Source organism: Balaenoptera ricei, chromosome 6, assembly GCF_028023285.1.
Source record: "Balaenoptera ricei isolate mBalRic1 chromosome 6, mBalRic1.hap2, whole genome shotgun sequence".
Classification (NCBI taxonomy): domain Eukaryota; kingdom Metazoa; phylum Chordata; class Mammalia; order Artiodactyla; family Balaenopteridae; genus Balaenoptera; species Balaenoptera ricei.
Genome location: NC_082644.1, coordinates 122,918,524 through 122,939,133, shown reverse-complemented (window position 1 = coordinate 122,939,133; position 20,610 = coordinate 122,918,524). Strand labels below are relative to the sequence as shown.

Below are 20,610 nucleotides of genomic sequence, written 5' to 3'. Positions count from 1 at the left end.
GAATTCATGGAGAACATGGCGAAAGGGAGATGAAAGAATGGATCTTCTCGTTCAGACAAATAATGGGTCATTCCATGAACTTATTCTTTTTTTTAACCTCTTTCAGTAAAGTTTTACTATTTTCTCCTTATAGATAACAGACATTTCTTGTTAAATGTATTACTAAGCACTGTGGTGGTGTTAAAGACTTACAGCTAATTTTTAGGTGTGATATTGTGGTTTTGTTGTTCAAAGAATCCTTACCTTCTAAGGACCCACACTGATATACTGGCCTCAAGACCGTCCAGGTGGAGCAGGAACTCTGGCAAGCACCAGTGGCTGTACATATGCACAGCCTGACGCTTTCCATTCAGGAGTTAACACGTATGGTCGGGTATTTACTGATATTATTGACAAGCTGTCCTTATATTTTCTGACTGGCAGGACCACACAAGCTCAGCTCACTGGCTACAGCAGCCGCTCAGCTGGTTTCCGTGGATTTTTTTAGATGGATGATTATATTCCCAGCAAACTCCCTTGTCCTTTAAAATATTAATGTTTCCTTCCGGTTTTCACCTTACAGCATCACAGCAAGAATGACCAATGTGGCGCGCTCGTGTGAGGGGAGGAAGTGGCAACCCGCACTTTTCTCTTTTTTTTTTTTTTGGCTGCATTGGGTCTTAGTTGCAGCACGCGGGACCTTTCGTTGTGGCGTGCGGGCTTCTCTCTAGTTGTGGCGTGCAGGTTTTCTCTCTCTAGTTGTGGTACATGGGCTCTGTAGTTTGTGGCACACGGGCGCTCTAGTAGAGTCGTGCGGGCTTCTCTCTACTTGTGGCGTGCAGGTTTTCTCTCTCTAGTTGTGGTACATGGGCTCTGTAGTTTGTGGCACACGGGCGCTCTAGTAGAGTCGTGCGGGCTCAGTAGTTGTGGTGCACGGGCTTAGCTGCCCCGTGGTATGTGGGATCTTAGTTCCCCGACCAGGGATCGAACCCACATCCCGTGCCTTAGAAGGTGGATTCTTTACCACTGGACCACCGGGGAAGTCCCAACCTGCACTCTCTTTGTCACTGGTATTAACAATGGTTTAAAACTTTCACCATTAAATACAACCTTTTTTGTAGGATTCTGATATCTTTATAATAAGCTTTATTTAAATGTTATCTTTAAATTTCATTGGGTAGTTTCTTATTCTAAAAATACTGAGCAGTGAAACTACCCATCAAAGTGAGCAGATTAACAACTTCCGAAACTCCTGTGACCGTAAAGGGAGGAATAAGGAATAAGTACTTGAAAACTGCACACACAGCAGCTACAGGAACAGGCGTAAGGCGCTCGGGGAGAGGAGGGAGGGGAGCACCACAGCTGGCATCTGAGTGGACAGATGGTGTGGCGCTAAGCCAGGCAGAGGCCACACAGGGTGGGGGACCCGAGCCAGCAGGCCCCGCACCCACCTGCCCCATCCACCCCAGTGCTGAGACAAGGACGCCGGTCATCGGTGAGGAGGCAGCCCCCTACGCGGAGAAGGAGGCACCGTGCTGGCCGCACACACACAGGGCCTCCCTTCCTACAAATCGACTTTTTAAAAGGACAAATAACTACACAGATAAACAGCTGGGTCCCAAACAGGCACTTCACAAAAGAAGACATCCAAACAGCAAATAAACATACAAAAAAGTACCCAAGCTTCTCGGAAACCAGGGAAACGCAAATCAGAACTGCAGTGTGAGAGCGCTCAGCCGCGCCAGGAGGGCAGCCCACCAAGTTCACAAGCCCGCGATGCACACGCAGGACGTGCAGCTCCCCTCGCGGATGTGCCAGACATGGGCAACAGCCCCGCTGGAGCCCCGCACACACCCGTCCGGAGGGCTGCGGCCCCGCTTGGCTCCCAACGCTCTGGCCTCAGGGCCCCTCCCTCTCGTAGAAACTACTGAGAACAGCCAAGGGCTGTGGGGGCCCATGAGTCCATGAACACGCGCCGCTGCAGACACTTACAGCTGCGGCGTGGCTCCCTCAAAGGAGAGTGAGAAAGGCAGGTAACATTCCAGCATTATTATAACCCTGGAGGGTCTCAGAGACCCTGGGCCACCTTAAAAACCACTGTCACACAACAGTGAAAATGAACTAACAGCATAAATAAATCGCACAAACACAACACAGAGTAAAACGAGCCACACTCAGAAAAAGGAGTGCTTCCTGCGTGATTGCATCGAAGCCCCGAACAAGGGCAGAGGCAACCCTGCCACGGGGACCGGAGGGGGGCGCCACCCGCATGCTCCTGCCCTGGGCACCGCTGACCTGTGCCCCGTCCCCAAGTCCACACGGCAGGGAGCTGGACCCTGTGACATGCCTTCCAGTCTCTCTCCTTTGCTCCGTTCCCTCAGCAGGTCCTGTGAAGAGCTTTCCTGGAGGCCGCAGCCTCCCCTGCCCTCGTGCCCTGATACACGGTTGTGTCTGGCTGACTTTAAGGCAGGTTTAGCCTCAGAACCAGCTGGCGTATCTCCCATCTTTCTCGTCTCCGGAACAGGTCACATAACAAATCCATGACTATTTGTTACTATCACTGATCTGTTTAGATCTGCTCCTGCCATCTTATTTTGTTTTCCACATTTTCTTTTTGATTCTGCTTTTATTCATTTCCTGATTCTTTTGTTAGCTTGATACCCATTTAATTTTCTTCCTTTGTATCAGTACCTAGACTAACTCAGTGTTATTCAGTGTCTAGATTCTTTCCGGAAGATGAGGACCTCCATCAAAATAGAGAATCCAGAGATAGACTCACATTCAAATGCCGCGTGGTATGTGACAGAGGTGGCATTTTAAATCAGCAAGGAAGCAAATGTCAGTCAATAAACAGTGCTGGCACACACAGCTCACCATGTGAGGGAGGCCACACAACCCTGACCTCACATTTTGTTCAAAAAGCTTTACTGAGGTATAATTTATATACCATAAAATTCACCCACTTTGACTGTCTCTACGTCACATTTCATCAAAAATTCTCTATGAATCAAATGTTTATACATAAAGAATGAAGCCCATGAAGAATTAGAAGATAGCTTACGTCAATATATTCAAAATCGCCACAGGGAAAGGTCTGTGTATTGTAATTAGAACCCCGAACCCAGAAATCATACAGAAACAGACTAGATCCATGAGCTCTGACATCGCAGCCAAGGCTGGACAGCACACACCTTCGAGCAACAGGTCAGCTCTGCGCTCACATAAGGCTGCCCAGACCACATGACCCAGCGGAAACGGGGTCGCTAGACAACAAATCCTGACAGCCAGTCGTGTGAGAAGCTGCTCGGCACATTCAGACCTGCAGCAAAACACTGAGATGCAGGGACATACAGATGAAAACCTGTCCCTCCCAACTCACTGCGGCAGGGACCTGGAGATGCCCACATTCCACCTCTCAACAAAGTGCTCACTACGAGCCCCGAGTGTCGCCTCCAACAACAGGAGAAGGCTTTACGGGGGGCGGGGAGGGGGCCGCACCCCCACTGAGGGGCCCGGCCAAGAGCAGCTCGTGGAACCACAGGCAAAGCTCCTCAAGGAGACTGGACGTCCAGAGTCAAGTCCCCACTGCAAGCAGCGGGGAGTACAGGTCTGTAAAAATCACCATTCGAAATACCACCCCAAGAATTAGGAGACTGCTTCCTTCCTACACGAAAGGGAGAAAATAATACAAGATGGAAGAGAAAAAAATAATAAATGATATCTTAAATCATTTTAAAATTTCCTTTAAATCTCTAATGTTAGCATTTTCTACCAATTTATTTCTGAAAAATTATACCTTAATAGCTGGGCCAACATTTAAAATTTTGCCCCAAAACCTGCTAAAAAATAGAACTGGCATAAATGGCTAATATGAATCTGAAATTTAAACAACACTAAGAAAAAACACAGCCCAAACTCCAGAAGCTGAAAGACAATGCTTTACACATGTCAAAGGCTGTACCCACAGGGCTGACGCAAAGTGCAAAAAGCTAATCAACAAAATTATACACTTCAAACAAGTCACTGTTGCAACAAACTCACTGGAACGTCTCTGCCCACCCTTAGTTTCAGAATAACTCGTAAGGCGTAATGGTCCATCTTAAAGATGCTCCAAAGTTTTCTCAGACAAGCCTGATGCGTGGACAGTAAACCCACGGCTCCACACGTCCGCCTCTCAGCCACGGTTTCGCCTCCGTGTCTAACTCACCCCTCCCCCAACCAGAAAGGCCCCAACAGCAGCAGCCACTCTGCTCAGGTCTGCGCCCGGCGCCCCTGGGCCCCCTGCATCACTGAAACCATACAAGCCCCGTGTCCCTGTCATGTTGCGGCAAAGATAGAAACGAGGGTCTTTTCTTTTCTGACAAATAAGGAAAATAAAGAAGCCATGGGCAGGCTAGGGAAATAACATAAACTGGCCTGAAAGAGTTAATCAATCCTAGCTTTTCTTTCTTTTTTTTTTTTTTTTCCCCTTGGCTGCATTGGGTCTATCGTTGCTGCACATGGGCTTTCTCTAGTTGTGGCGAGCAGGGGCTACTCTTCGTTGCGGTGCGCGGGCTTCTCATTGCAGTGGCTCCTCTTGTGGAGCACAGGCTCTAGGCACGCAGGCTTCAGTAGTTGTGGCACGCAGGCTCAGCAGTTGTGGCTTGCGGGCTCTAGAGCGCAGGCTCAGCAGTTGTGGCGCACAGGCTTAGTTGCTCCGCGGCACGTGGGATCTTCCCGGACCAGGGCTCAAACCCGTGTCCCCTACACTGGCAGGCGGATTCTTAAGCACTGTGCCACCAGGTAAATCCCAACCCTAGTTTTATTTTAACTGTTACTAATCTGTAGTGTCTGTAACTAGACTTATCCTTCACAAAGCTAACCTCTAACACTCTCTGACACTATGTGAATTACATCCTGCACTCCCCTGCAGCAAATCACCCCTTGTAGCGTTCTGCATTTCAGAAAGAAGGTCGCAGCCGATAACCCAGCCGATAACAAACGGACCCAATTACCGGGCCGCCTGACACCAGCAGTGACTGTTTTGAAATAATGCAAGAAGAAGAAAAATTCAAGACCTTCATTGCTTTGATCCTTATCACCTACCCCAGACTGCGAGCTCCACCTATAAGACCTCTCCTGATTCCCCAGGGAGCGGGGGCACAGCTCTTGAGGCACTAGCCTGCTGTGTTCCCTTTTTGCCTGGCAAAGAATAAAGCTATTATTTCTTTTCCTCCAAAACTCTGTCTCCGTACTCCTGTTCAGCACCGGTGCACAGAGAGCCAAGATAAGGCATCACCACCCCCAGACACTGCCACGCCTTCAGGGCCACCACACCGCCACCCCCGAGCTCGTCCTGGGTGGACACGGATGAAGCGTCCATAACGAGGACACGCCAGCGCACGTACCACCCCACGGGCCTGTCAGCAGCCCTGGGCGCTCACCCCACTGGGAGGACAGAGGCCTCACCTGCAGGAGGACCACACCTGTGCCGGGTGCCTGGGACACCGTGCCAAGGCCAAGGGCAAGCCGTACTGGCACTCGGTCAGCCACGGTTAGCAGTTTGGGTTATTAATGGTATTATTCCTGTCACTCCCAAGCCTAAAAATGCTCAAGCCGTTTACTTCCATGAACGCTGCACAGGAAGACAAACGCTTCTCTGATGAAAATAAACTATCTAAAAATTCAAGAGAAATAAAATACAAGAATCCCAGCCAGAAGTGAACAGGGGGCTTTATTAAGGCCCAGAGGCGCCCAGAGGCCACCCCCGCCCCCGCCAGGACCGAGGTCCGAGGCGTGTGTCCCGCCCACCTTCTGGGTGCGGTCCGGCTCCAGCGCGCCGTCCTTGGCGGCCCTGCTGTCCTCGGCAGGGAACACGGCGGCCGGCTGGGCTCCCTGGTCCTCGTCCTCCTCCAGCTCCTCCGAGTCGTCCTCGTCCGAGTCCAAGTCCAGGCTCTCCCCGTTCACGTGGAGGGAGCCGTCACCGAGGTCCTTCTCGCCCTGCAACACGGCAGAAGCCCACGTCAGGACCCCCGCTAGCTCCTCCGGGAAAGGCCCACGGGGCAGGGCGGGGGAGGGGGGTGGCGACTGTGCTGGAGGACGAGAGCCTGGGGCGGGCGGGGGCCACCCTGGAGCGGAGACGGAGGGCAGCCCCCGCGGCCGGGCCCGCAGCCTTACCTTGGAGCCCACCGTGGAATGAGTTATGCTCTTAAACATCTCAATCACCGTCCTCTGTTTTAACACTTTGGTCTTTTTCTTAGGAACCAGGCTATAGGTTCCCATTCTTCGTTTTTTCTTCCGAGATACTGCAGCTGCTAAAACAAAAGGCAAGCAAGCTAAAAAAAAAAAAAAAGTCAAAAGGGGACGAGAGAAGAAAAGAAATGCCGTTCAAATGTTTTTAAAGGTAGGTGACAGTCCACAAACTCTGATCACCGAAATCATCAGCACCCACAACAGCGTCTTAAGTTGCACAGAGAAAGCTGAAAACCCGCCACAGATACAGGATTTGTTCACAAGGAGACACCGAGCTATACGGAGGGCAAACGTGAGCACCCCCTCCCGAGCAGGCAGCACACCAGGAGACCCGCAAGCCGTCAGGAGCGGGCCCTGGAGCACCTGGGACAGCCTCTGAGCAGGGCTCTCCGAGGGGCTGAGAAGGAAGGGCCTCCTCCAGACGCCCTCCTGCTTGTGTGTCCAGAGGGTCCACCTCTGACGTGCGGCCACTGAAGAGTGGCCTTACACCACTGTCACCTGGACCCTCCGTCCTCGCTCAGCACTTCACAGACCAAGGGGAAGAATACTGGAAACAACGGCCCAGCGAGCTATCCCTGCACAAGGGCCAGGGAAGGAGAGGCCTGGGGGCAAGGTCTCCTGACAAGCACAGCAGTGGAGGGGGGACCGGGCCAGGGCTTGGGGGCTCGTGGCCCCTGACGCCGTTCTGGGCAAAGCAGCCCCAGGTTTACTGCTTTGACAGAATGAGGGTCTCTGTGATGTTTTATTTTTGTAAAAAGTTCCAGGGTATGAAAAAAAAAAAATCTGAAAACCACTGCTTTAACACGGAGGAACTCCACGAAAGGGCTGAAAGAAATACCTTACGTTTTATTTCTACAAAATGCAGAGAAGGGATACGGGGAGAAAGGACGCACGTCGGCCACGGGCACCGGGGGTCAGGCTGACAGCCCCTCGCAGGTGCGTGGCGACGCCAGGACACTGAGGACAATCGCCACGCGGGCCGCACATGTTGACGTGGAAACGCCGTCCGTCCACGCGCTGAACGGAGCACAGGTGAGCCGGCAGAGGTGCCCCCCCAGGAGGAGGCGGGTGAGTTGTGAGCTCTGTGCAAATCTGCCGTCGGCTCGCGCCACAGCAGGGCTCTGCAGCAGGATGGCAAGAGCAGGCCCTCCGGGGCGGGGTTGTCACCACAGTGACTTAAAATACGGACAAGAAGAGACGCCCGAAAGCGTGCACTTCCTGTGATAGTGTAATGCGCCGGCCAGGGGAAGGGGGGAGGAGGAAGGTTTGAAGAACGAGGCAGGCTGTTCCGGCGAGCCGTCACACAGGGCCACATCCCCACGGGCCCCTGCTCCCGCGGCGGGTGGGGGGGGGGGCAGGGGCGGGGGCGGGGACGATGCAGGCACAGCAAGAGGGGCCTGCCGCCTCCCTAGGGAGCGAGCCGGGCAGCTGCTGCAGGAGCGCCAGGCACCAGGCCGTTCACACTGTCCTGAGCCCGCGGGCCGTCTCCGGCCCTCAGATAAGGAAACAAAGGTAGAGAAGGACCCATGTGGGAAACTGCTAAACACACTCAGCACTTCTGTTTAGAAAACTTGGATTGAACAGATAAGGAAATAATAAAGCTAAAATAGGAACAATCTTAACTTTTATTAAGATAAAAGATCCTTGCAGCTTGCAGGATCTTAGTTCCCTGACAAGGGACTGAACCCACACCCATGGAGTCCTAACCACTGGACTGCCAGGGAATTCCCCAATCTTAACTTTTTAACAGAAGAACCGACTCCTGACATTCCTCGCCAAGCCCTACACACATGTGTGTAATTCCACAGAGACATGCAACTCTGTCCAGCTTTAACTCTCTGAAACAAATAATACTGAGTTGAAATAGACCAAAAGTTGCAGGTGGTGGGGAGACAGACTGACAGTGTTTTCTAACCAACCACCGTGCTCCAACAAACAGAACAAGGGCTCCTTGGAGACACGGCTGGTCCCAGGCCTGGGGAAGGACAAGACGGGCTGGGTCCACCTGGTGTAGCCAGGAAGTCCTCACAAAGTGATGGGGGTCACATCGGAGGACTCAGGAGCCAGCCTGAAGGGCAAACCCGGGACAATGTGAACATGACGGTGACGGACTGGAGCCCAGAGATTCACATAAGGATCCATGAGTTGAGACAGAGGCAAGGCTAGAAAGGGGAGGCCCTTCATTCCAGCAGAAGCTCCACTAGGAAGTAAGGAGGGGGCGATGGAATTGGAAGCCATCCTGGAACGATCAGTCTGGGAGTGGGTCCCTAGATGCTCAAGCTGCCAGGTGGGACCGTGCAACCCTCTAAGCCCCGCCTCCAACGACACAAAGGACAACGACCCAAGGACCTGTAGACCCAGCCCTGCCGCAGCAGGACCAACACCCACACCCCACTCCCGGGGGATGCAGCAAGGACACACACCCCTCGGGGACGGCAGTGACCCGAGCCCGACCCAGGAAGACAGCAGCGACCCCATGGGGACGCTCCAGATGTCAAGACGCACACTAAGGGACTGCAGGAAGCTGGCCAGAAATGCCTCCTGGGACGACTGACTGGCAAAGGCGAGTGGGGCCTGAGGCCTGGACGACGCGTCACATGGGGGGGCCCTTCCAGGCTCTGACACTACAGCGACTGCCCGAGAAGGCGCCACGCACAACACGGACGTGCCCAGGGCCCCATGTCTGCAACTTCCACGCACGTTCAGAAGCAAACGTTACACGCTGGGTGGGAGAAGGACACGCGACTGTGCACATGGTGGAATGGGGGGAGGGGAACAGGGGAGGCCACAGACATCCTCTGCAGAACCTCTGGTCTGAAATTACTGATAAGCAACAAGTGTTCTGAAAGTCCTGAGGAAGACAGGCCCCAACCAGCACATGACCACCCCAGGGCAGCCCCTGGGGGGCCGCCTCCCCCTCGTCTGTGAGTCCTCAGCGACGTGAGCCGGGCCTGGCGGAGAGGCCTGTCTGCACCGGAGGGGTCTGCAGGGGAAGCAGGTTCTACGGGCACGCCTGCCACGGCAGCCTCCCTGGGGGCCGCTCACCAGCCCCCGCCTCCTGCACGAGGCCCCACAAGGCACCCGATGCTCCCCCACGCCCCCAGGTGAGCGTGAGGAGAGGTGGCTCGGGCTGGGAGGGGAGCCGCCCCACTGCCACCCGCCCCTGAACCGCAGTGCCCCTGCAGCACTGAACCCATGAGCTGGGAGACTCCTCAAATCCAGAGCCCTCCACCCAATCAGACCAAGGCCGCAGACTGTTGGAATGAAAACGATCTTCATCTGGAAGTTGGAAGTTGAAAACAAGCGGAGGACGCGACGCAGCACCGGGTGAGGGTGGAGCGGGGCCCGCGTTCTCTGCAGTGCAGGCTCGGGACACACCCGAGAGCGAGGCGGCGGCAGCTTCCCTTTACCTGTCTGTGCCTTCGTGGTGGCCACGTAGCACTGGTTTTGAGGTAGCGACTGGTGAAGGGGCGGGAAGGGGGGTAAAAGCTGCTGTCGTCCAAACTCTGAGGCGCTTCTGCTCAACTCCTCTTTCGGCTCCTCATGGTCGCGGGCGTCCCGGCCTTCCCTGGGGTCCTTACCGGCCGCGTGCTTCAAAACAAAGACAACGCGACAATGACGCACAGGCAGGCGGCGATGAAACAGCGTGCCTCTCCCACCAAACCCCTCCCCCGAGAGATGTGCACTGAGGAGAGAGGGGAGAGCGCGGAAACCCGCTGCCACCAGAGCGCCTGTGACAGGCGCAGGTCGGCGTCACAGGCCAAGAACAGAGTCTGCCTTTCTGCAGGGAAGTAGCAGCGGCTGTGACACGTGCGGCACCCAGAACCGGGACCGTCTCCCACCTGGGCCTTTACAGAAAGCCAGCCAGCCTGTGATTTAGGTAATAAACTATGACTACATTTGAAAATACCCAGACGGGGCACATTCCAGGTGATCACGGCTACACAGTGCACCTCCCCCAAGCAGTTTTCACGCCACGACAGATCATCATGTTACACCTTTAAGACGCTTTTGCTCAGTTTTACCCATCTCCTCAGTGTCTCGGCCTTAGCCTTCTGAGACCACAACCTGTGGTCCTGTGATGTGGACGCCAACCCCCTGGCACCGACCAACAGCCCTGCCTTTGCTCCAGACACCACTCAGCCCCCGCCCCACCACTTGCTTCCCCAGAGTCACCTACAGCCTTGAGACAGTCTGATCTCAAACCCGATTCCACTGAACCACATTTCGTTGTGCACAAAGTAGGTGTGATCCTTCAATATACGGGGCAGGGATACTGGACAGTCACCTGCAAAAGGATGGATGTGGACCTTCACCTTATACCACTGACAGAGATTAACTCAGAACAGATCAAAGACCTAAAATTGTGAAACTCTTAGAAGAAAACAGGGGGGAAGCTTCATGACATTGGATTTGGCAATGAACCCTTGGATATTACAACAAAAGCACAGGCAACAAAAGAAAAAAGATAAATTAGACCTTATTAAAACTAAAAATTTCTTATAGGGACTTCCCTGGTGGTGCAATGGTTAAGAATCACCTGCCAATGCAGGGGACACAGGTTCAAGCCCTGGTCCGGGAAGATCCCACATGCCACAGAGCAACTAAGCCTATGCACCACAACTTCTGAGCCTGCGTTCCAGAGCCTGCGAGCCACAACTACTGAAGCCCGCGCAACTAGAGCCCATGCTCCACAACAAGAGAAGCCACTGCAGTGAGAAGCTCGCGCACTGCAACAAAGAGTAGCCCCGGCTCACTGCAACTAGAGAAAGCCCGCACGCAACAACGAAGACTCAACGCAACCAAAAATAAAAAAATAAAATAAAAAATTTCTTATAAATCAAAACCACAATGAGATATCACCTCACGCCTCTAAGAATGGCTATCATCAAAAAGACCACAAATAACAAATGTTGGAGAGGGTGTGGAGAAAACAGAACCCTAGTGCACTGCTGGTGGGAATGCAAACTGGTGCAGCCACTATGGAGGTTCCTCAAAAAGCTAAAAATAGAACTACTATATGATCCAGCAATTCCAGTCCTGGGTATTTATCCAAAGAATACAAAAACAACAGTTCAAAAAGATAAATGCACCCCTATGTTCACTGTAGCACTATTTATGATAGCCAAGATGTGGAAGCAACCTAAATGCCTGTCAACAGCCAAGTGGATAAAGAAGATGTGGTGTATTTATACACACACACAATGGAATATTACTCAGCCACTAAAAAGAATGAAACCTTGCTGGTTGTGACAATACGGATGGATCCAGAGGTACTACACTAAATGAAATAAGTCAGAGAAAAAGACGAAAACCATGATTTCACTTGTATGTGGAATCTAAAAAGCAAAACAAATGAACAAACATAACAAAACAGAAACACTCATAAATACAGAGAATAAACAGCGGGTAGAGAGATGGGGGAGGACAGACGAAACAGGTGAAGGGGATTAAAAAGTACAAACCACCAGTTATATAATAAGTAAGTCATGGGGATGTAACACACAGCATGGAGGATGTAGTCAACAATATTGTAATAACTTTGAATGGTGACAGATGGTAACTAGACTATTCCTGGTGATCCTTTTGTAATATATAAAGATATTGAATCACTATGCTGTATACCTGAAACTAATATATTGTAAGTCAATTATACGTCCATTAAAAATTTTTTTAATTTCTATGCATCAAAGGACAAAATCAGTAGAATGAAATGGCAACCTACAGAATGGTAGAAAATATTTGCAAATCATATATCCGATAAAGGAATCATACATAGAATATATAAAGAACTCTACAGCTCAACAACAAAAAAAGGCCCAATTTAAAAATGGGTAAAGCATCTGAATAGATATTTCTCCAAAGAAGACATACAAATGGCCAAAAAGCACATGAAAAGATGCTTAACATCACTGATCATCAGGAAAATGCAACTCAAAACCGCAATGAGACCACCTCACACTCCTGGGATGGCTACTATCAAACAAACAGAAAACAAGTGTTGGTGAAGGTATGGAGACACTGGGACCTCTGTGCACTGCTGGGGGGAAGGTAAAATGGCGCAGATGCTTTGGACAACGGTGTGAAGCTTCCTCAAAAAGTAACCAGAATTATCCCATGATCCTGCAATTCCACTTCGGGGTACACACTCTGAAGAATCAAAAGCAGGGACTCGAAGAGCTCTTTGTACAACTGTGTTCACAGCAGCATCATTCACGACAGACAAGGGGTGGAGGCAACCCAAGTGCCCACTGATGGATGATGGATAAACCAAATGTACATGTGTGTATACGTACACGCATGCAATGGAATATTATCTGGCCTTAAAAAGGAAGGAAGTTTTGACACAGGCTACATTGTCTCGAGGACATTGTGCTGAGTGAAACAGGCCAGACACAAAAGGACAAATCCTCATATGAGGGACCAAGCGTAGTCAATCCGAGACAGAAAGCAGATGTCGGGGCCAGGGCTGGGGGTGGGGAAGGGGAGTGAGTGTTTAATGGGGACAGAGCGTCAGTCTGGGGAGACGAGAAAGTCCTGGGGAGAATGGTGGTGACGGCCGCACAACAATGTGAATGTGCTTAATGCCCCAGAGCTGGATACTCAAAAACGGTTAGAATGGTAAATTCTATGTTATGCGTATTTTAATGCAGTGTCCGCATCTCCGGGAGTCAACAGCGGGGAGATGCCAACAGGCCTGCCAGGGGCGGCCCTGGACTCGGCTTCTCCCAGCGGGACCCACGCTCAGCCCTCTGGCTCCTCTGCCAGGTTCCCCGCCTGGGCCCCGCACGCAGCTCCTCCTCACACAGCGCAGGCCGAGGCCTCCTCCGTGGCCTCCACCGCTAACGTGCCCTGGCACAGACAGTCCTGGTAAAGGTAACCTGTTAGCTGCGTCAATTCTCCAGTCCTTCTCAAATAAGCGAGCTTTGTCTCAAGGAGGTCACTGCTTTGACACGACCGCTCCCTCACTCCTCCCACCAACGACCTCACAGACCACGCCAGCTACCACCTCAACCAGCGCTTGCAAGACAGACGTGACACAGGAGTTTAAAGGATACATGGATGAAGGCAGAAGCTAAATCTGAGAAGGAAACAGCCACATGAGGCTCGTTCTCACTCGGTACAAAATCCATTCTTTGATTCAAGGTATTATTTTTGAAAATCTAAAAAACAAAATTAAGAACGGCTGAACTTGAGTGAAGACTCCAAATTTTGTTAGGGCCCTATCATCTGACAAAGCAAACCCACCGAGGCGGAGGAGCTGGCGTCTGACCTCCCGGCGGGGCACCGCAGAGCCCCAGCCGGTCACCCACGTGCAGAGAGGACCTGCGCCAACACCTACCTGCCACGCGCCCGGGTCACAGCGTGTGACCGAGACGCCCGAGGGCAACCGCGTCTGGCCCCCGCGGGCCTCCCCACCCCAGCGCTCGCTCTGCTCAGCGGCTCTCCCCTCCTCGCCCCGGCCACCGTCGGGCCTGGCCCAACCGGGGCGAGTCCTCACAGCCCGGTGCCCCCTCTTCTGGGTGCAGCAAACACCCACCTGCACCCCAGCTGCACGAGGACCCGCCCCACCCGGACCGAGAGTACCCAGCCAGGCCCGCATCTTCTCTCCATCTTCTCTCCAGAACCCAGGGACTACTGGGGGGCCGTGTGGAAGGAGCCAGGGAGAGCGCGGGGACACAGCCACCCAAGGAGAAGCCGGAGGTCTCCATGTGGCACCTCCAGGGATGAGCACAATTCAGTTAGGGAGACGGGTCTACACTGGCGTGCCAATGCGGGATAAAAGGGTCTCCTTCCAGAAGTTCTCACCTCCTTGGCGTGAACAGTGGCTGAGTCTAACCCTGTGTCGGCGCCTTCTGACGGCACAGACACTGGGTCCGAGAGGCAAACTGGCCCTGCCCCGCCTGGGGATGCGACGCCACCAGGCTGTGAAAAGCCCTGCATTTTTAAACTCTTAAAGGACAATGGATTTCTTGCCATAAGCATGTAACACCCTTTCTATCATTGGGATGACTGTTTTCAAAACGCAATTTTCAATAAAACATGCTTTCCGAAGAAAACCAAACAAGGCTAAACTGGGTCTGGGGAGAAGAGAAGCCAGAGGGCAGGAGAGGCCGGGTCTGGACCTGGGCCGGGAGCCAGGCGGGCACCCAATCTCCACGTCTCCAATCCCCTCCTCCGGCAGGGGTCCCAGGAGCAGATGAAGTTTCCAGGGTGTGGAGCAGATGGGCTTGGTCTTCAGGAAATCAGGTTCCAAAGCCTCAAAATCCTTCCCTTTTCTTTCGCTACAAGTGACCAGCCTGAGAGTGCTCAGTAATATCCAACAAAATATGTGTTGCAATTGACTGCATGCTACTACTAATTACAATAACTCCATCCAGAACAAAGCTAACCCTCGCATAAACCTTATGGTCAGAGATATTTCTTGAAATTAAATTTCAGATTGCTTTTTTTTTTACCCCCTAGAGGGATATAAAAAAATGTTTGAGAATAAAAATACATTAGAATAAAATTCTAGAAGTGAGGATGGAAGAAGAGTATAATTTTGAGGAGATAAATAAATACTGTTGTCTGACACGCATTTTAAAATCGATAATGCTGGGCCAAAAAATGGTAGGTAAATAAATAAATGAACTTCACCCTAAGCCTCAAATCTAATATAAAAATTAATTCACAACAGGTCATATATTTAAAGTTCACATAAAACTAAAAAACTATGAAAATTAGAGAAAATCTTCAGGATCTAGGGCTGGGTGAAGAGTTCTTAGTCATGACACCAAAAGCACAGCCTTAAAAGAAAAAAACTGTGTAAGCCGGACTTCATCAAAATGAAGAACTTCTGCTTTAAGAAAAGCCATAGGGTCTTCAGTAGCGAAAGGATGAAGACCAGCTACAGAACGAGTGAAAACATCTGCAAACCAACACTTGACAACGGTCCATATCCAAAACTCTCAAAGCTCCCTAAATATTTAATTGTAAAGTGGGCAAAAGATATGAAAGACATTTCACCAAAAAGGACATACAGATGGCAAATAAGCACATGAAAAGTTGTTCAACGCCATCAGTCATTAGGGAGGTTCAAACTAAAACCACGACGAGGAATCACAGCTACGACAGAGAAGAGGCAACACCAAACACCCCTCTCGAGGATGCAGGGACATAAAATGTAGCAGTCTGTGCAGTGCAGTTTGGCAGTTACTTATAAAACTAAATATCCAATTACCACATAACCTTGCAATTGGGCTCCTGGATATTTTACCCAGAGGAATGAAAACTTTTATCCAAACAAAAATGTGTACATGAATATCCAGAGTAGCTTTAATGGAACACCCCAAAACTGAAAACCCCCAAATGTCCCTCGATGGGCGAGCGGTTACACACGCAAAACTTGTCGACACGCAAAGGAGGGCCCTGCAGACATAGCCTGGGTGGGGTCAGGGGTGCGGAGTGAGGGAAGAAAGCCCCCGAACTCTGCCATCCCGCATTTCAGAATACCTGAAACAACACACCTCCAGAGATGGGGGACAGGGTCAGGGACGGCCGGGGTGACCACAGAGGCAGGCTCGCAGTGCTGGGTGGGCACGTAAACCCACACCGTGGTACCCTGGGGGAAACCGGCTGGAGGGGACGTGGGCTCCCTCTGTACTATCTGTGCAGCTTCCCGTGAATAATTATTAAAATGTTTAAGTTTCGGCACGTACATAAAAATACTACGAAAGGCAGAAGTCAGGCCAGGGCTGGCCGGGCTGGGGGAGTCAGGGGCCCCACGCTGCGTGGGCAGTGGGCCACGGCCCAGCTTCCAGCACCCCCCCCGGCTCCACAGTCACAGCAGGCAGGCGACAGCCAGGCAACAGGGAAGCACAGAAACAAAGATGAGCACACTCCTGGCGGAAAGTCATTTCAGGGGAAAAATCACCCGAACAAGAGGTGCCAAGGCCAGACAGACCCCCACATGAGGAGACAGGAGTTGTAACCAAGACCATGCAAGGGTTATAACTGTCCTTTGAAGGATAAGACAAAGATGTAACTAAGAACGCAGGTATTCTTAAAAAACTAATCCAAGACACTGGATATGAAAAATATAACTGTCAAACTGAAAACATCAACATGTGGAATGACCAGCAAGACTGAAGTGCTGGGGAACAAATGAGGAAGCTGGAGAAGAGGGGAGCTCCAGGGAGGAAAGCCGTGCAGAACCTTCTAGAGCTGGAGAAACACACGGGTCAGGCCGCGGGGCCCCTGGGGAAGGGTCCGACCCATACCAGCAGCGCCAGCACAAGCAATGCCAGGCGTCTGACTGCACACCTGGACTTCATGCAGGAAGCGGGGAGCAAACCACGCCCTGTGTCTGTAGCGCATCACTCCCAGGCCCCAGCCGCCCTCCCGCCTACTCACTCCCCAGAGAGACAGGCGGGTGCTGAGTCTCCCAAGCCAGTAACTCCCCAAAGCGGATGAGGAGCTCCCGGTGAGCCCAGGCACCTATGAGGAGAAGCCCAGAAACCAGGCTGACGGGTCAGCCTCGGGAACCCTGCAAGGCCCGCAGGCAACCGTGGCTGACGACCCCACCACTTCCCGGCCTCTCCCCTCCACGCACAGAAGTCCACTTGCCATCCGCACACGAAACAAAAGAGGAGACAGACAGGAGAGCGGCCCCACCCCGACAGGGACGCGTTACCAGGCCCGGGATGGACTTCGGCATGGTCTTCCGAGCCCTGTGGACCTTGACGTCAGCGCCCGGGGCCGGGGCCTTCTTGTCCTCTGTGTCCTTGCTGCCTTCCCCGGGCTTGGCTGGCATGGTGGCCGGCGGCTGGGGAAAAGCGCCAGGAGTCCTCCCTTTGCCAGCCCCGCCAGGGAGGGTCTTCGCGGCGTGACCGGGCAGGGAGGAGGCCAGGGCACCAGCCACCCGCAGCGGTGGCTCAGACAGGGGGGCCTTGCCGAGGAAGTAGCCGTTGCTCCCGACGACGGGAGTCTGAGTGAAGCCGTCGGCTCGGATGTGGTTCTGCTTCCCCACCTCAGTGTCTCTGTCCAAAATCCCATTTTCCGCTATCCGGGCCACCGGACCAGCTCCTTCCTGCGGGCTGACTCTCGTGCTTTCCTGAGTGTGCTTCACAGCGGCCGGGTGGCCGTTGGCATCGCTCTTGTCGCAGGACCCGTTGGTTTCCCCGTCTGCAGCCACATGGGCCTCCCCTCCCTGCTGCTCTGCCGAGCCTTCATCAGCAGCCATAGGTGACCCTGCGGACAGAGGAGAAGAGTCAGTGGCTGCCCCGCCTGTGACTCCAACACGAGAGCCCCCAGTGCCCTGCTTACACTGAACTGTCTGAAGAAAAACCACTTTATTTCATAGACAAACATTTGAGTTCAGACGGATTAAATACAAAGTATGTCGCAGACACTGTCTCTACAGTGAGTCAGTTAAGGGGGGAATGACCCCATCCCCGGAAGGGCAGTCTGTGCCCCGCCCCTAGCGAGGTGTGGGCGGGGCGTGGTCCTTGAAACAAACACCCCGCTCCTCCAGTGAATTCTTAAAAGACTTCAAACACATTATGCAGGATTTACATATCCTCCAGGAACAAATTCACCACTGGAAAACAAAACTGGGTAGGATTCAGAGACAGGAAACAAGGCCTCGGGAGCAGCTTCCCAAAAACAGACCTAAAGAAAACAGGGCGAGTTTTCAGTCTGTCAGCCAGAAGCCTCGTTACAAACCCCTGGTCTCTGAAGCGCGTCTCCTCCACAACTTGATAAACAAGAAACACACTTCCCATCAGCAGATCGACACACGTGGAGCCTCACTACAGACCCCAGTAGAAAGCTCACGGTTACAGCGCTGGGTGCAGAGGGTCTGTGGTCACATCCAAGACCCCACCACCCCTCACCCCTGCACCCCTGTTTACAGCACATCACCTGCCATGACTCCATCACGACTGTACTGGGCCCTGGAAGGAGAAGTCCACGTTCACTACTGTACCCTGAGCACAGAAACACGAGTGCAGTAAGTACTGTCTGAATGAATAAGCAGCTATTAATTTTTTTTTAAACCCTTGGCAAAACAGAATAGGTAAAAACCTACTCAACTTGGAGAAGGCCGCATGCCAATCTGCAGCAAAGATACACTTATTCAGAAATGTTGCATGAATTCCGTGTAAGATCAGAAACATCAGGACATCCATTAACACCACAAAGGCTCACACAAGAGTGGGGTCCCAGATGACCCCACGGGAGAGAGAAATGAGGAGCAAGGCCTGGCGACAAGGGTTGGGCTCTCCTGCACACCTGGTCTGTCGGCAAGTCAAACACGAGTGCAGCAAGGCTGCCAAATCTGAAATCAAGTACAAAAACCAAAGGCATTTTTCTACGCCGAACTTAACTTTTGAGAAAACATAAGAAAAAAAATAAGACAGTATTCACAAAAAAGCAGGAAAACTATAAAGGATATAAAACTTTAACCAAGATCATGCAAAGCCTCTGCAGAGAAAAAAAATTTTAATAGAAATATCTCACGACCTTGAATGTGATGGCAAAAATACAAAGATGTAAGTCGCCTCAAATTGACTCTTTAAGTTCAATGATACCCTAATTAAAATTCCAATCAGTGTATTGAGGAACTCCATAACCTTATTCTAAAATGTGCAGGGAAAATAAATTTTCACAAACAGCAAAGTAAATCGTGAAAAAGCACAGCGAAGGAAGGGGAAATGGGCCTCTCCCAACACACAGGAGGACGGGGACGTGGACAGTCCCGGGGCGTCGAGCACAGCCGCCCGGGGGCCAGACGCTGACAGCTGCTCAGAAAGGCAAGCTCCTAGGACAAATGCATCTCAACTTGCAAAAGAATAAAGTTGGACCCTTACCTCACACCATATACAAAAATTAACTGAAAACGTTTCCAAGATCTAACTATAAGAAGAAAACACAGGCATAAATCTTTATGATCTATGAAGCAATGGTTTCTTAGATGCTATAACAAAACCACAAGCAACCAAAGAAAAACAGATAAGTTGGACTTTATTTTGTGCTTCAAAGGATACCATCAAGAAGGTGAAAAGACAACCCATAGATTGGAAGAGAGTGTTTGCAAATCACACATCTGATAAGGAACTTGTACCTAAAATATATTTTTAAAAACCTCGGACAATGCATTAATAAAAATCAATAACCAATTTTTAAAACGGGCAAAGGATCTGAATTGACATTTCTCCAAAGAAGATGCACAAATGGCTAATAAGCACACGAAAAAAATGCTCAGCATCGCCAGCCAGCAAGGAAATACACATCAAAACCACGACGAGATACCACTTTGCACCCACTAGGACAGCTGTAACCACAAAGAAGGTGCCAACGAGTGTTGTCAGGAGCCACCCTCGCTGCTGGCGGGAATGGACATGGTGCAGCTGCTGCAGGAATCAGTCTGTAGGTTCCTCGAAAGGAGGGCCCAGGCCTGGGCTCAGGGGCCGTGTGCAGAGGAGACTGGCACCTGGCATCACTCATCCACAACTTGTTTTAGAAAAGGGCCCAGGAGGGCAGACAGGGTGGGAGCCCAAGGAAGGGAACATTTCAAGGAACGGGGAGGAGGACAGCGCCAGGAGGAAAACGCTGAGGCAGGTCTTCAGAGGTCCCACCACTGTGAGCAAAGGGACAGGCAGGACAGTGTGCGGGGCAGCTCCGGGAGGTAAGCGCCCCAGGGCCAGCCGGGGTGCAGCAGAGAGGGGCTGGTGGGCCGGATGCGGCACCCTGAGGTGCAGGGCGAGGGTGGAGAGCAGGGTAGGGCCACGGCCTTCCGTCCAAGCTGGGCCGTCTGGAGAAGATGCCCCAGGGAGAGAGGGGGTGAGGCTGGAAACAGCCCTGGGAAGCCAGCCAGGCAGCTGCCCAACCCCCACCCCACCCAGCTCCCTGAGCCCCAACAGCTCTACGAGAACCTGAAGCATTTTGGTCACACGCTAAGTGACACACTCACAGGTAAGACGGTCCTGCCCTGTGGCCTGGGCTGCTGGGTCCCTTCTCTCAAGCAAGGCTGCCCTGCCATCAGCCCCGAGCTGGGGGCCCATACTCTGCCTTCACCCACCGTCACCCTCGGGTGCGCACAGGGCGGTCACAAAAGCAGAGGACCCCGTGGATGTGAAAAGGTGTCACAGCAGCATGTGGGCTCACGAGGGAGGGGCAGGGCCGTGGCAGTTCCCGTCGTGGGGGCCGCACCACAGCTCGGGGAGGACACAAAAAGCGGCTGCCAGCCTAGGGCACGAGGTGGTCCCTGCCACCAGGCCACTCGAGGCCTCGTCCTGGGAGGCTCAGGGCCACCCGCACCGAGCTCACAGGTCTACACGGAACACTGGGGCACAGGCCTCCGTCTCCCTGCAGTGCCTGGCAAGGCAGGGCCCTCGCCTCCCACTGCTGCACACACGG

At 52.3% G+C, this 20,610-nt stretch overlaps 1 protein-coding gene across 6 annotated transcripts in view; it reads right to left on the bottom strand.

Moving 5' to 3' along the window:
• EHMT1 (euchromatic histone lysine methyltransferase 1) overlaps positions 1 to 20,610 on the bottom strand; it is a 152,797-nt gene that overhangs the window by 54,332 nt on the left and 77,855 nt on the right. For 4 of the 6 annotated variants that reach the window (XM_059926158.1, XM_059926164.1, XM_059926159.1 and 1 more), the window contains 4 exons: positions 16,886 to 17,442; positions 9,621 to 9,801; positions 6,136 to 6,293; positions 5,770 to 5,958 (listed from right to left, as the gene is read on the bottom strand). In XM_059926158.1, the coding sequence (XP_059782141.1) occupies positions 5,770 to 5,958; positions 6,136 to 6,293; positions 9,621 to 9,801; positions 16,886 to 17,442 (1,085 nt within the window). The remainder of the gene's footprint in view (positions 1 to 5,769; positions 5,959 to 6,135; positions 6,294 to 9,620; positions 9,802 to 16,885; positions 17,443 to 20,610) is intronic. The other 2 variants (XM_059926162.1, XM_059926163.1) reach the window with 2 other exon arrangements.